Source organism: Pseudonaja textilis, chromosome Z, assembly GCF_049901715.1.
Source record: "Pseudonaja textilis isolate UNSWEBS1 chromosome Z, rPseTex1.2, whole genome shotgun sequence".
Lineage (NCBI taxonomy): Eukaryota > Metazoa > Chordata > Lepidosauria > Squamata > Elapidae > Pseudonaja > Pseudonaja textilis.
In genome coordinates, this window is record NC_142008.1 from 57,331,592 (window position 1) to 57,347,140 (window position 15,549).

General features: G+C 35.6%; 1 protein-coding gene across 3 annotated transcripts in view; it reads left to right on the forward strand.

Moving 5' to 3' along the window:
* Positions 1-15,116, forward strand: part of CDCP1 (CUB domain containing protein 1) — a 64,995-nt gene extending 49,879 nt beyond the window's left edge. Inside the window, exons 4-9 of one of the 3 annotated variants that reach the window (XM_087916749.1) lie at positions 254-622; positions 1,147-1,350; positions 3,740-4,132; positions 5,115-5,477; positions 6,203-6,296; positions 12,319-15,116. In XM_087916749.1, coding sequence (XP_087772875.1) covers positions 254-622; positions 1,147-1,350; positions 3,740-4,132; positions 5,115-5,477; positions 6,203-6,296; positions 12,319-12,754 — 1,859 coding nt within the window. In that variant the 3' untranslated portion in view covers positions 12,755-15,116. The remainder of the gene's footprint in view (positions 1-253; positions 623-1,146; positions 1,351-3,739; positions 4,133-5,114; positions 5,478-6,202; positions 6,297-12,318) is intronic. The other 2 variants (XM_087916751.1, XM_087916750.1) reach the window with 2 other exon arrangements.
* Positions 15,117-15,549: the final 433 nt, after the last annotated feature.

The following is a 15,549-nucleotide window of genomic DNA, read 5'->3' on the forward strand; positions in this document are numbered from 1 at the left end:
GATGAAAAAAGGTTTTAATTTGAAGGCAAACTGAATGCTGCTGTAGATTTCAAAGAGGCTATAGCAAAGCATTTTCACTATCTAAATTGACTAGAGAAATTGGTCAATGGCTTCACTGAGTTTTGAATGATTAAAAGTGAGATGAATTGCTGCAATGATTCCAATCTCTAATTCGATGCCTTAAGTTTTGAGAATCTGAATACTGTACATGGAGTTTTTCTCCTTCAAAGTAAATCTTCCTTTTTTAATATAGGACTCTGCATTATAGAATCTACATTTAAAGGCAAATTATCAGCAACTTTGATGTCTGCAAATTATCCATTCGGGTTACCAGAAGATGAACTTATGACATGGCAATTTGTTCTTCCATCCAGTTTAAGAGCAGATATCAACTTCATCAATTATACAAAACCAAACTGTGAACGGAAATATGAGCGGGTGGAATACTCATTACCGGATTATTTTCCTGATGCTAGAGTGTTACCTCTGGATGATGTGCAACCTGTCAATATTCCTGGCAGTTTCAACCTTTCCCTGTATGGATGTGACCAAGATGATGTGAACCCAGGGCTCCTCAGACTCTTATTTAAAGTGGTAGTGGATTACCCTAAAAATGAAGAGAGTAAGTAACGTTTCTTCTCTCTGTTATGACCATTTTGTTTGGTTGATGTTTGCATATTAACTAAATTTGAAGAAGCATTCTCCAAAATAGTATCTTCTATTCGTGTTGTCTTACAATTCTTGTCAACTCCAGATATACATGCATTCACATACAGATTTTATACAATAATATTTTAATTGCTATTGGAAATCATCTTTTTCCTTTTCAAGACAAACAGATCACCTAAATATTAAAATTAAGATTTTCAATCTTGGGTTTTTGGTATGTGGATACAATGTTAAAATCAGTTACTCTTGCATGAATCTATTGTTAAATCAGATTTCAGATTTCTTAAAAATCAGGAAATTTTACCTGCTCTTTCATTTGCAAATCTTTCATTTCTTCAAAGTCTTTCATAGCAAACCTGCATAATTACAGTCTATCCCTCAATAGATCTATCTGAAACCCAAGATAACAACTGTATCATTTTCTTGTAAGAATATGACAATTATTTTAAAAATTTATCTTGTATATTTTTGTTTTAGATGTAACCTACAAAATTGATCTAACACACGAGAAGACTAATCTTACAGTTTACTCAAAATCATCAATGAATGAATGCTTGATCTGTGTTCACTCTAGCAGAAACTGCAGACCAAATGTGACTTTAGAATATGGTCGCACATATTTTGTTACCTTCCTGTGCCAAAATTTGGAGAATATAAGGATAATTGCTGAGCAAAGTATAGGTATGAGAAAAATAGTTTGATTTTTGTTACATGGAAGATGTATCTTAGTTATCCACTGAGAATGTATTTTGTTCTTTGTTTACTTGAACTTAAGTAGTCTAGTAGAACTGAGCACCATATTATCCTATAGGAGAAACCAGATTACCCCAAGATGCCTTACCATTACATTTTTATAATCTGATTCAATCTGAAAATTGCACTTGTGTTGAATTACCATCCTTGTTATCTTTTACACATGACATGAAGGGTATAGATTAAAAAAGCTGTATATGTATGATATATTTGTAATAAATCAGATGGGAAGAAAATGTTTATTGAGATTTAGCACATGCTAGACACATAGTCTGTAGTAATGAATAATAATTTTTGGATACAAGTTTAGCTATATTTTCCAGCATTCATCTCTATGTTACACTGATCGTAAAATCAGTCTTAAATAGTCTATAAAGACAACAATTGACTCTGCCACAATATATGCTTTAGATAGGATCCAAAATTCAGAATGCAGTAGTTAACTATAAAGAGTAGAACATTTCTTCAATACTTGTAGAACTGCAGAAGTTTCCAATTTTTACTAGATTGAATCAAGTAAAGTTCTGGTTTCTCTTGACCTAAAATGGAAGCAGTTTTGTGAAGGGCATATTGGCAAACTCCATTTTACCCAATTCATTTTTCATTTTTCCCTAGTTTTAGAGAAGGCAAGACTGCTATAAGAAATAAGGAATCTGTGGTGATTCCTTATTTCTTATAATAGTCTTTTTGGTCCTATCCATACAGTTGCTACTCTCTTCAATCATGGAAAAAACAAAAATCTCTTTTCCCCAGCCCACATTCACTGTTTCTGCACAAATGTTTTTTTATGTTTGTAACAATTATGTCAAAAAGATTGTTGAAAAATTATTTTATTAACACCGAAAGGCAAATTAAAAGTGCCTTTGAAAAGTCAATAACATGGAAGGAATATCAGTGCCATTTTTTTTCTAAATGTCTTGTAATATCTTTTAATATATCCGTTTGATATTTATTAATATGCAGTATATTAAACATAATGATAGTGACCGGAGGTTCACCATTGCCTCTGTGGGAGACAAATTAATAGCTCATAAATTATTCCAAAAATTGCTGAAAGATGGCAACATTGAGGATAAAAGGGCAGTCATACAACTCTCAAATTTACAGGTTTTCTAAGAGCTATATACTTCTAAAATCACTAGATTCATATCCCTCTCTCCCCCTCTCCTCTCTCTTCCTCTCCCCCTCCCTCCCTCTCTCTCCCTCTGGGCAGTATGCAGATAAAATATCAAACAATGAAAACAGAATATAAAATTTACAAATTAAAAATGCGAAGATTGATTAAATGTTAATATTAAAAAATAATTAAAAGACGGAGAAGAGTTTTCAGGGCATTAGCCAGCCACACAGCTTCATGTTTCTAAGAGCCCCAAAGGCCACAGAGCCATGTTTCCACTCCTTTTCGAAAGGCAGGAGAGTGGGAGGCCCTCACTCTACGGCAGTGGTGGCGCACTTATGGGCACGTGCGCCATCGTCCTCAGCTCAACTCCATCGTGCATGCACACCATCTCCTGCAGGCCAGCTGGTCTTCTGGTGTCTGTCGTGCAGGGGCAGGGGGCACACGTGCATTGCATTTTGGAGGTATGTGTGCGCTTTGGGCACTTGGTGCCAAAAAGTTTCAACATCACTGCTCTAGGGGAAAATGTTCCACAGTTGGGGTCAATGGCAGAGAAGCCTTTTTTTCTGGGTCCCATTAGTTGGAATTCTTTTACTGATAGTCTGCTGCATGCCTTTTCTGCCTAAATGGATGGGATAGGCTATTATAGTAGGACAAAGATGGTTCCATAGGTAACCTGGTCTCATGCCATGTAGGGCTTTAAAGGTCATAACACCTTGAATTGGACCCAGAAACAAATCAGCAGATGCAGCCAATGCAGCTTGCACATTAAGGTGTTATATGGGTGATTAGGGTGTTATATAATCATATAATCATGTATGCCATGGTTCACATATCAATATAAATTAAGAGATGGAATATTGAGAGTTAATTGGCAACTAATGTGATTGTTGAACCAATGTAGTTGGATTGTTGAAAATAGTTTAATGATAGTTTGTTCAGTGAAAAATATAACTAGTGAAGTAAAAGCTGAACCTTAAAATATGTGGAGGGCACCAGCTTTGGAAGATTAATATACAGGTAATTACTGAAATACAGATCTCTCAAATACTAAGTTTTATTGACTTACCAGAAAACTTGCCTTGTGAAAAAAGATGCTTGCCACGTAGAAAAAGCAGTAATGGAAAAGTTAGAAAATTTCCTACTTTTCTCTTTAGTTTCAGATTCAAATCTGCTGTGTTCTGTTTTTTCTGAATACAGTTTGCTGGAATGCCAGAACATGTGAAAACCTATTCTTCCAGCTGGCTGTACCTTCTGTTCTTCTCCAACTGCCAATTTTAATTGAGACATTTACATGGAAAATTCAAGCTCTCGAAGCAGTGAATATAGAAATCAGATCCTCCACCTTGAAACTCAAGCAACACATTCCAAACCGGGATCAAAGGTGCAATGGAAGTTATAGTTATATTATTAATGGCTCCAATCCAGGAAGGTCATGGAGTCTTGGTTATTTTTGTCCTGTTGGAGACATTAAAAAAATCCAGATTAAAGATAATATCACCATAACACTTAAGACATTTGGCAAGAGATGGTTCAATGAGTCTAATGCTCAGAAAGGGGATCTGAAGCTATTTTTTAAGCCAGTTCTACAAGGTAAGTTAGTGTTTTTTTACAGGTAATCCTTGAGTTATGACAGTTCACTTAGCAACTGTTCAAGGTTATGACATACACCCTGCCATTACTTACAACACAGTCCTGAAGTTACAAATGTAGCACCAAGGCAGTCATTCACCCTTCACAAACAATGACAGAGGCATTGCAATATTCACCCTGCCAATTCTACCCCCTCCCCTTGGCCAGGTCTCTACAAGCACTGGGCCTATGGAGTCTCACCTTATAATTCTAGCAAGCTGTCTCCTCTCCAGCCTTTTTGCTGCAGTTTCTTTGCCTGCTTCCAGTGCTCCAAAAGAGGAGCAGTGAGAGCAAAAGGAGAGCAGGATGAGTACACCTTGTTCAGCTTGCAATCTCCCTCTAGGCTTGGTCATCTTTGCAAAAAGCCCTTGCCACAAACAGCCCAGAGTGGACATGACAGTCTCTCCCAGGCTCCTTTCTTATTGACAAGGGCTTTTTGCAAAGGTTTGCAAAAGCCTAAAGAGAGATTATGTCCCTTTAGGTTCCAATCATCTTTGCAAAAAGCTCTTGCTGCCAAAAACAGAGCCCAGGAGGGATGTGCTTGCCCTTCTAGAGCTCCATTTTTGCCAACAAGGACTTTTTGCAAATACAGTTGGAGCCTAGAGGCATGCAATCTTCCTCTGGGCTTTGGCAAGCCTTTGCAAAAAAAAAAACAACAACACCTTTGTCAGCAAGTACAGAGCCAGAGGGGCCGGTGCATCCCTCAAACTAGGGCTTAATTTTGGGATAGGTCTTACTTTCAGGAAAACAGAATGATATAAACAGCAACTATGGAGTTCTAATCAATCATTCTCTGAATAACTTATCAAGGGCACCTGTAGATCTGAGGTCATTATTGATTACCGTAAAACAGCTACTGTCATTTTTAAGCAACTGTATTGTCTCAGATTATGTTATAGGAATAAAGAATAAATTATTATTTTTTCCTTCCCTGTCTCTACAGAAGATTGCATTTTCACCCTTAGTCCGGATCCAAAGAGCAAAATTTATGTGCAGACTCCTAACTGGCTGGAAGGCCTTCTTCCTTTTATGTCAGTGTATTGGAATATCAGTGTCCCACCAAAGCAAGTTGCACAGCTGACATTCTTAAATGAAAAAATGGGCATAACATGTGAAAAGAGTAGGGCTTTTATCTACATTAAAGAACAGAGTGCAAGAGCGGTAGAAACTGTGTGCCGTGATGATAATGTACTCCCAAAGACTTTGAATTTGAGACAGCATTTTTGGATTAATATTACTAATTGTAAACCATCTGCCAAGCAACAACTGAGTTTGCAATTCTTAGTGACATTTCAAAAAAATTCAGGTAAGTTATCACAGTCACATTGTTACCCAACCAAGTTTTCTATTAATTTCATACAAAGAAGGAATTTTGGGTAGAAAAACAGATTTAAAATGTGATATGAATCAATATGACATCTCTTTATTTTGTGCATCATTCTTCTTAACATGGATATTTCTTCAACACAATGTAAATGTAGATTGCATCAATCAAAATCCTGTTGAGCATGAAAGTTCACAAATGAGGAAGGCCTTTCCTAACCTCCTGTGAAGAGTATCTTTGAAAGAAGTATTATATACATGACTTTTTTCCTGCTACATAATTTCTTATGACTCCTCTCTTGTTTGTTTTTTCCTTCTCTCTCTCTTCAACTTCCTCACCATCCCTCCCTTTCATCTTACAACCCAGCTATTAAGTACTGGAAAAACATTACATATCTTCCCAGTCTGTGAATTGTTCATGTATTTCAAGTTGATTTCTGTTTCCCTCTTTATGTCTCTCTATAAACAGGCATGTAATCAACAATGTGTTAAATGTGGCTTTTAGTAAATTGTCAATATTTTTAATTAATCTCAACAGTGTTTTTTTCAAGACATGAGACTGGAGGAAAGAATCTATGTAACTCCTCTATTTCTAAGTCCCTTTGATCTTCTGCATGAGAAGCCTTTGAGTAGTTTTGAAAGGAACAAAAGCCTTTGCCTCTTACTTTGAACCATCCTGAATGTCTCTTTCCCTTCATCTTTTTACAGATGTGACCATCATAATTGGTGTAGTGACTGGCGGGATGGCAGTGCTAGTCATTATTGGGCTCCTTATCTGCTGTATTAAGAAAAAGAGAAAAGGGTAATTTTGTTTTCACCAATTATTTTTCATTGAAATTAAAACAAACTTGTTTCTTTCTATTGTCAGATTAACAAGCATTAGGCAAACAATGCATTAGTGGTATGTTCCCTCTGAAATTCCTTTGAAAGAGGGGTTGCATCTGTGGCAGTTATATCATCTCTCTGTCAGGGTTCCAAGTAATACACCCATAGCAAGCAAATCTCTGAGGCAGGTAGATTCCTCAAAGAATAACTTTATTGGCTAAATCATATTGGCACAGATCTGGTGAAAACCGACTCTGGAGTTTCCCACAGTTTTCACCTAATTAAAAGTACAAAACAGTCAGTTACACGGTCCAATTACAGTGCTGTCTGATCGCCTGGTGACATCACTCCACTTTCCTCTGACCAGATAGGAGAATGTCCTTGGTTCCCAAGAGAAAGTTTTTTTGTTTTGGCTACAAAATCCCCATTATCTCTAATTCCCCCTCCCTTTTCCTCAGCTCCAATATGGCAACATTGAAGCAGTCAAAAATGGCTTCAGTCAGGTCAGCTTCAGGGTTGACACTCTCTTTAGAGGCTCTTATCTGTTGGAATGAAAGACAGATACTTCCCATTCCAGGAAGAATACTTCACAATATTCTCAGAAATAGCTGTTTTGGGAGCTAAGTGGAAAATTGCCTTGGAAGAGGCAAGTAGAAAAGACTCTTCCAGCTCTAGTTTTTCCACTGTCACCGTTACTCTCCCTCCAATTCCAAGTCGATGAGCTACATGGGGAAGAAACACAAAACTCTTTACGTTTTTTTCTTGCCATTAATTGCATGGCAATTTGGTATCAATGGGAAGGCTGAGGGAAAAAGAGAAGTCAGGCCAGGAATTTCAGATTGTCCATAGGGGTTGCAGGTAAACTTGAAAAGAATGTCTGAAGAGGGAGAGTAAAAGATCTTGCTATATGTTGTCCTGTATGCAGGGATGTCATGACAAGAGTTGTGTATCTGAATCAGGGCTCTTTTAGAATATTACAAGGTCTGAAATAGATTATCAAATTCCATTCCCAATGCACAGTATTCAAGGCTAAAATCTGATGCAGAATATTCTGAAATAGCGTCACGTCTCCTTGATGATAAATTATAGCAGTAATTTAAAATCAGGAGATTTCCAGTTTGTACATCGTCAGAGCGGAATCCGCAATTGTGCACAGTTTTGCCCCGAGCTCACTTGCTGGAGGGTCCCAATTGGGACCAGAACCACCCTGGAGGGGTGGTGAAGAAGGGGGGAATAGCCTGGAGGGTTGAGGGGAGCTGCAACTCCCCTCCCCGACAGGAAAAACCCCTCACAAAGGCAAGTTGTAGCGGTGGCCCTAAAATGGCCACCACGAAGACAAAGAACAGTCCGGGAAACTAAGACTGTGCTGGAGCAGAGAAGTAGCAAGTAGCATGTGAACCAGGCAAAATACATGGATTTTGAGGTACCCCGGTATTAAAAAATAAATTACTATTTTGGAGGAAAGTATGTGGAAGCGGCAACCAGAGAAAGTGAGAAGAAAATTGGATTTTATAAAATTGGCTTGAATTATTGTATTGGATTAACTTGAAGAAGAAAATTTAAAGGAAAATATTTGAACACAACAAAGGTTTAGAAATTAAACTGGACAACTATTGGATTACTAGCACTTAAAGGGCATAACTAAATGCTGAAGTTGAGTGTATTGAAAAGAAAAGAAATAATAGCTAATGATTGAAATTAGCAAACTTAATAAAAATATTATATTTAACAAAGAAAACTAAAGTTAAGGAGGGAGTGGATTGTGGAAAAAGACTCAAAAGAGTGCCAAAAGAGTACAGGAAAAATTTCAGTGAGTCTTTAAAAAGTGCTTGGTCTTTCTAAGAAATTGGACTTTGGAACTTAAAAGAAAGTAAAAGAAACTCCATTATAATAAAATAAAAACCCTGGAAAGTGACATTAGAATATTACAAAGGGAAAGATATTTGAAAATATTGTCATAGAACCACCCGGTGACCCTGGGAAACAGTTGGGAAAGGACCAACTAGCAGACCTGGAACAAAGATTTAAGGTCATTGATTGTTGAAAATAAACTTAAAAGACACTGGCTGAAATAATACACTGGACTTTGTGATTGAATACATCTATTAAGGAAGAGAAATACATCTATTAAGGAAGAGGAAGAAAAGGAAAAAAGGAGAAGATATAATGAAGGAATTATTTGTTGAAATAAGATTGGAGTTGCAAGATAAGGGAAATGATGAAAATTAAACTTGAAATGTGCAATTACGTATTACAGATATTAGAAATGATGACTCAGCTTGTAGAAGAACAAAGTAAACTGGGGGTGGGGGGAGTTTAACAAAGAAGAAGCCAGCTTTGAAGAACAAAGGGAGCAGCAATTATTTAAACGGAGGGGAAAGGAATTAAAATCAAAAATTTGTGGTCTGATATAATAACAGAGGGGGGAATGCTTCGGAAAAAGAAAAAAAGGAGAGGGAAGAAGCAGAAAAGGGAAGTACAAAAGAAAAATTGAAAGAGGGAGGGATAAACTTAATAATTGGAATGAGAAATGGAGGGGAATAAGAATGGGGGGAAAGCGAATTAAGAGAAAGGACCAGAAAATAAAGAGAAACAGGAAGCAAACAAGGATGAAAAGAAATTACAGTTACAAGAGTGAGAGATAATAGGTAGAAAATAAAGGATAGGGATTCCACAAGATAATATGTTGTGATATATAAGAATAAGTATTGAAAATAGATAAGTATGTAACTGATATGGGGTTTTTTAGTTCCTTTTTCTCTTTCTCTTTTTCTATTAAAGGACTATCACTATATTAGACATGGAACAATGAAATAAATATGGAATTGGGAATTTATAATAAGAATATTGTATATTAATTGATGATTAGCGATGTATAAGAAAAGAAAAAAATGATGAAATGAGAACCATTATGGAAAGATTAATATCAGTTGCTATAATTAATTGATTAGATTAATACTTTTGTAATGCATAGATGACTTATAAGGTGATGGAGAAAATGTAATGCAGAATCTGATGTGCGTGTGGGGTGTGTGTTTGTGTTATAAATAGGGAGATTGGTATTAAGATAGAATGAAGGTGGCTAGCTCGAATTATTTACCAGAGAGGACAATTTTGAATTAATAAAATAAGGATTGATAAAATTGCAAATGTGACAGAAAAAGATAGTATGGGAAATGAACATAGAAATGAGATGAGAATTTTAGATAACATTGTAAAATAAGATATGAGAATATTTTAAGAAAAATGAAACAAGTTATAATATGAATTGGAATTGGATAAGATAAGTTTAATATTTAATACTAATAAGGATAATGTGAAATGAAATTGAATAAATAAAATGAATAGATAACTATGGTCATGTTTGTACTGAGATGTGAAACCTGAGAATTTTTTATTTAAAAAAAAAAACAAAATTGGGGAGGAAATTGACTAATGAAATTACTAGGTATTGTTTAACCGATATGGTGTTTGGCATTAGGAGAGAGTATTGAAATGTTGAAAATAAGCAGTGAAGGATTATGATTTAAGCTTTCTTCTCTCTTTAGTGCATCAACTGTTTCCTTGTTTTTTTTCTTGTTATTTATACGTTGGAAGAATTTTTTAAAATTATCCTTGACTTTTGTTGCAAGTCTTTGTTTATTCTGAGCCTTTGCTTTCATGACTTTGTCCATACTACCACCTCTTATTAGACAACACTGTATCAACAGTAGAGACCTTCAAATTTCTAGGTTCTACTATTATCACATGACCTAAAATGGACACCTAAACATCAAAAAATGTCATCAAAAAAGCACAACAAAAAATGTTCTTTCTGCGCCAACTCAGGAAGCTCAAACTGCCCAAGGAGCTGCTGATCCAGTTCTACAGAGGAATGATTGAATCTGTCATCTGCTATAACTGTCTGGTTTGGTTCTGCAACCCAACAGGACAGACACAGACTTCAGAGAGTAATTAGGACTGCAGAAAAAACAATTACTACCAACCTGCCTTCAATCAAGGACCTGTATACTGCGCCAGTCAAAAAGAGGGCTGTGGAAATATTTACAGACTCCTCACATCCCAGACATAAATTGTTTCAACTCCTTCTGTCAAAACAATGCTATAGAGCATTGCACACCAGAACAACTAGACACAAGAACAGTTTTTCCTGAAAGCCATCACTCTGCTAAACAAATAATTCCCTCAACCCTGTTCAACTATTACAAAGTCTGCACATTCCTGTTAATCTTGTCATCACTCCTTATCACCCATCCCCTCCCACTTTTGACTGTATGACTGTAACTTTGTCGCTTGTATACTTACAATTTATATTGACTGTTTCCTAGAATGATTGATTGCTTATTGTACCCTATGACTATCATTAAGTGTCGTACCTTATGATTCTTGACTCCTGATGAATATATCTTTTCCTTGATGTATACTGAGAGTATTTACACCAAAACAAATTCCTTGTGTGTCCAATCACACTTGGCCAATAAAGTATTCTATTCTATTCTATTGTTTGCAGATTCTGGCTATCTGCCAATATTCTGCCTTAGTTGTATGTCCTTTTTTCCATTTTTTGTTCTTGTCCTTTTTGTCTTTCAATTTGTCAGAGAGATCTTTGTGCATGGTTTCTTCTAGGATTTCTTGGGTTTTTTTGTACTAATTTTCAGAAATTTTCTCAAAGAATGGTTATAATTCCAAACCTGTTAGGATTTTCTCTCAATAATGCTTACTGATTAGTAATTTGGGGGAATAAAAATACTTTTCTTTGAGAGTCTCCATAATGAAGATACAAAGGTAATCTCTTAGATATGGTGGTTTCTACCACTGCTTTGCCACAAACTCAGTGACCTCCCTGCAAGCTTCCCTTCCTTTTTATTAATATGTCAGATAGTTCCCAAAGCACCCCAGCCAGCTTTATGTGTCATTAAGTCAATCAGCATTTACTCAGAAAGGGATAAACCCAAGTTTCTTCATTTTTTCCTGCTAGTGGAAATCATGCTATGATGAAACAGTCATGACTGTGCTCTCTGTGTCTGTAGACAATCCTGCTTCTAAAATGGCCAGCAAGATTTAACTGATGCTCAGGGAAGCTGATAGAAATCTGAAGCACATTGTACTCAAAATTCTACAATGTTCTGTTTTCTATTATGTGATTTAGGCCATACATAAAATGGAAATTTTCATTAAGAGGAAATGGTAACAGGAATCTCATTAACAGGAAATTAATAAATTACTCAAAGTAGTTGGGATCATTTTTCTGTGGGAAAATGAGATAGGAAATCCATTGATTCTCCAAAAAGACGTTTAGACTAAGGGCTATACAGCAAGAAGAAAAAAAAACATATTGTGAAATTTTCCCCTATATGACCAGATTAGATTCTTTCTATCTAGAGTGTTAAAACATAATTATTTTCTGAGTTCTTGGGCTGAACTGAGTATCTTGTGTTTTCTGTTTTCTTTATTAATAAGATTTCTGCATGTTATCACTTGCTAGAGCATATAACCTGCTGGCCATGGGTAATAATTCATTGGCAGTTAAATTTAACCTTAGGGTTTTTCTATTAAAGTAGATGAATAAACTAATAAAGTTATAAGAATATATCATTTCACAATATGCCATTAAAAATTAAATAATATTGAAATAATACTACATCAGCCATTTGGTTTACATGAATTAAGGTTGCAAACCTCACAAAATAGACTAATCTGCCAGCTTTTAGTTAATTGCCTGGGATATATGAATTTGTTTTTACTACTTGTGAAAATCTGCAGGAAAAAGTAGAAGCTGGCTTTCAGAAAGAGCTAAAACTTGTAAGATGTTGATGATATCTGTGAGATCCATTTCCCCCCCCTGGGGTGGAAGAATCATGGAAGAAAGCTAAATGAGTCATCTTTTAATTAAGCAAAATGAGAGTATAAGCTTTGTAAATCAACATCATGAAAATTTGTGAGAGAATAAAATCCAAATGTGTATTGTTTTAAAACTTACTTTCTCTTCTTTTTTTCAGCAAAAGAAAGGAAAGCCATAAGCCAGTGGTAGGAGTTTATAATACCAATGTCAACACCTTGTTACCTGGAAGGCAGGGCATTTTTAAAAAGGAAAGGAAGAAGAATGATTCTCATGTCTATGCAGTCATTGAGGATGTTATGGTTTATGGGCACCTGCTTGATAATTCTGCAAGATCAGAGATGGCTGAAGTAGGGGTATACAGGCCCTTTTCTGGACCAGTAAGTACTACACCACCTTCCCCCCCTCCAATCAGAAAAATATCTAAGAGTCTGGACCAGCAGGAATCAACAAACATGCTTGTAACTGATAGTGAGAACTATACATTTGCACGTCATGTGTCAGAGGATATCCATAATGGTGACCTGAATGTGAGTGGTAATGGACATGTGGGCAGCAGGAACAATGAACAGGGAAATTCTGTGGACGAGACTTGATATCTTGATGATCTGTGACTTCTCTGATTCAAAGAAAAAATTAACTCTTGTAATTGATCTATGGGTTATGTTTGAAACCTATTTATGTATTGTTTTTTTTTTATTAAAATATAGATTGCAGATCTGTTCATATTTTGGAAGAGGTTTCTGAGGATGTAATGCCATACTATGTTGTATAGAATGCAACAACTTTGAAGTTTGCAGATTTTTAGTCTAAGTAAACTTTTTTTAAAAAGTCAGCAAACCAACCACTGAATGTTAAACAAAACTAAGAAATTAAGCTGGCAAAATAACTCTTTATCCAAATTTTGTGCTAGGTAATTAGCATTAAATGCAAGAATTGTGCTTTTTGTAAATGAGAATTTTACTTATTCTTCTTACACACCTTTTATAACATATGTATTTTTTTTAAAAAAATTACTTTTTAATTTTAGCTCTGTGGAAATAATTTAGTTAATTTTAACAAATTATTCTCAGTTACATATTTCAAAGGGTGGGCAACACTAAGTTTGTAATGAAAATAAAAGGACCATTCTGCAATTAATCATTGTTCCATTGTTATAAAGTAATGGGTTGCTCTCCTATTTGACTGTAAAGGCATTACAAGCCTTCTGAGATATTTTGACTTGAGCTCTATGGCTTCTTGGCCATTTTGTGGTAAGAGCCAATTAAGATTTCTTGGAAACCAACATAAAATTATGATATATATATGTATACATTACCAATTGTCTGTCTACGCATCCATATGTCTACTTTTGAGAAAGGGAGGTACGGAAGTTCCTTTGTAGAAATATACAGTTTTGAACACCACATTAGACCATAGCATAAACATACTATAGATTGGCCTATTGTGAATTAATCTTTAATAGTTTGGGTTGAATACTTGATTTAGATAATGCCCAACTCCAACCGACTCAGGGTAACATACAGTAAAACCCACAGAATAAAAACAATATAGTTAAAAAGTAAACAACAAGAACTAATGGTAGATTTGGCAAACCACAGTCATATACAATGGGCAGGGCCCCCAACAGGGGTGGAATTCTACCGGTTTGCACCTATTCACCCTAAGCAGTTCGGAGAACCAGTTGTTAGAAGAAATTACTGGCCTAATCCTGTAAGGAAGGCAGGAAAGAAACATTCTGGTGTTCCTTACAGAAATTGCCTCTCCATTAACTGTTATTACATTCTTGGTGGGACTAGACTTCCTGTCTCAGGAACTTCTCTGGAGATTTTTTTTCCTCCTTTGCTGGTACTTTGCTTGTGTGGAGTGACCATTTGAAGTTACCATGGCACTGAAAAAAGTGACTTATGACCGTTTCTCACACTTACGACTGTTGCAGCATTCCCACAGTCATGAGAGGCCAGGCAAGGAGATGGTGCCTTGATGTGAGTGATGTTGAGTTGGCCACGCCCAGCCAGTCACAGGACCACCAAGCCATGACCACCTACTAAGCCATGACTACAGAACCGGTTGTTTAAAAATTTGAATCCCACCCCTGGCCCCCAACTATCCTAACCCAAGATCCGAGAAATCAGAATGCCAAAAATGAACAAGAAAAATATAGTTTTATAATTTTAAGTTTACTATCCTTATGGAATTTATCTTGAAAGATAATCTTGCCATACACAGAATTCTACTCAATACATTTCAATGGATTAGAAGATGTGGGAAAGCATTTTCACTTCAGCTTGAACTTAGCATTTTGAAATTCTGTGTAAGCAGCTAACAGCTGCAAAAGACTTTTGCATTGTTCTAACCACAGTGGCTCTTGCATAATGTATTTTCCTGGTGAAATGTATCTATGAAATGGTTGTTTTTAGAGGGGGAAAGTAATAGTCAAAATGAATTCCTAGAATCCAGGAAGAGGTATGAACACCCTTGTATGTGCAGTGAAGTATGTGCACCCTCCTGCTTTGCTGATTATTCCTGGGATTGGATGATTTTCTAGAATGGCATGTGCATTGTAATGAGCTGACAAAAAGAATTGGGCATGTTATCAAACAAACTAAGTAAATTATGATTATCTTGTAAAACATGAATGAATAAAAGTATAGTCAAATGATTGATTAATAATGATACTAAGGTATTTAATTTTTGATTGAAAATATGAGATTATATGCAATGTAATTGTAATTGAAGACTACAAAATGGAAGCACAAAACAATCTGTAAACCAACCAGCACACTGTATGTATACATATGGAAGATGGCTTGATGTTTTTATGTTTTGTTTGTTTATGTTTGTTTTTAAAAACCAATAAAAACTTAAATAAAAAAAAAGAATTGGGCATGCTAAGATTGCCACGAAATTGCCACTTTTTCTGATTGGTCTTTATGAAAAATTAAACCATTTATAATATATATTGTACATCTGTAATTATTTCTATTTTCCTATTTCAGGGATTGTTAATGATTGAAAAGTTGCAGATTGCAACAATAAGGCCTCCTGATTTTTCCAAAGGCTTCAAGAAGCCTTCCTGATGATGCTACAGCATCACAGAAAAGTCAAATTTGAGATTAGCCTAGCTTTTAATGTTCTGTTTAATCATTTTATTTTACTGGATCCTTGATGCTCTTTGTGCTTGGTTGTTTGCTTGAGACGTTTCATTATCCAACCAGGTAACACTATCTGTATTACTAAGTGTGGGAATTGCTTCCTGTTTACGTACTATTTTTAATTCACTTTAACTGTGTGATTAGATATAAACTGAACAAGTTATTTGTTGTTATAAAGAATTATGTATGATATTGGTCTTTATATCCTCAGGCAAATAAGATTGAGTTCGTTTACA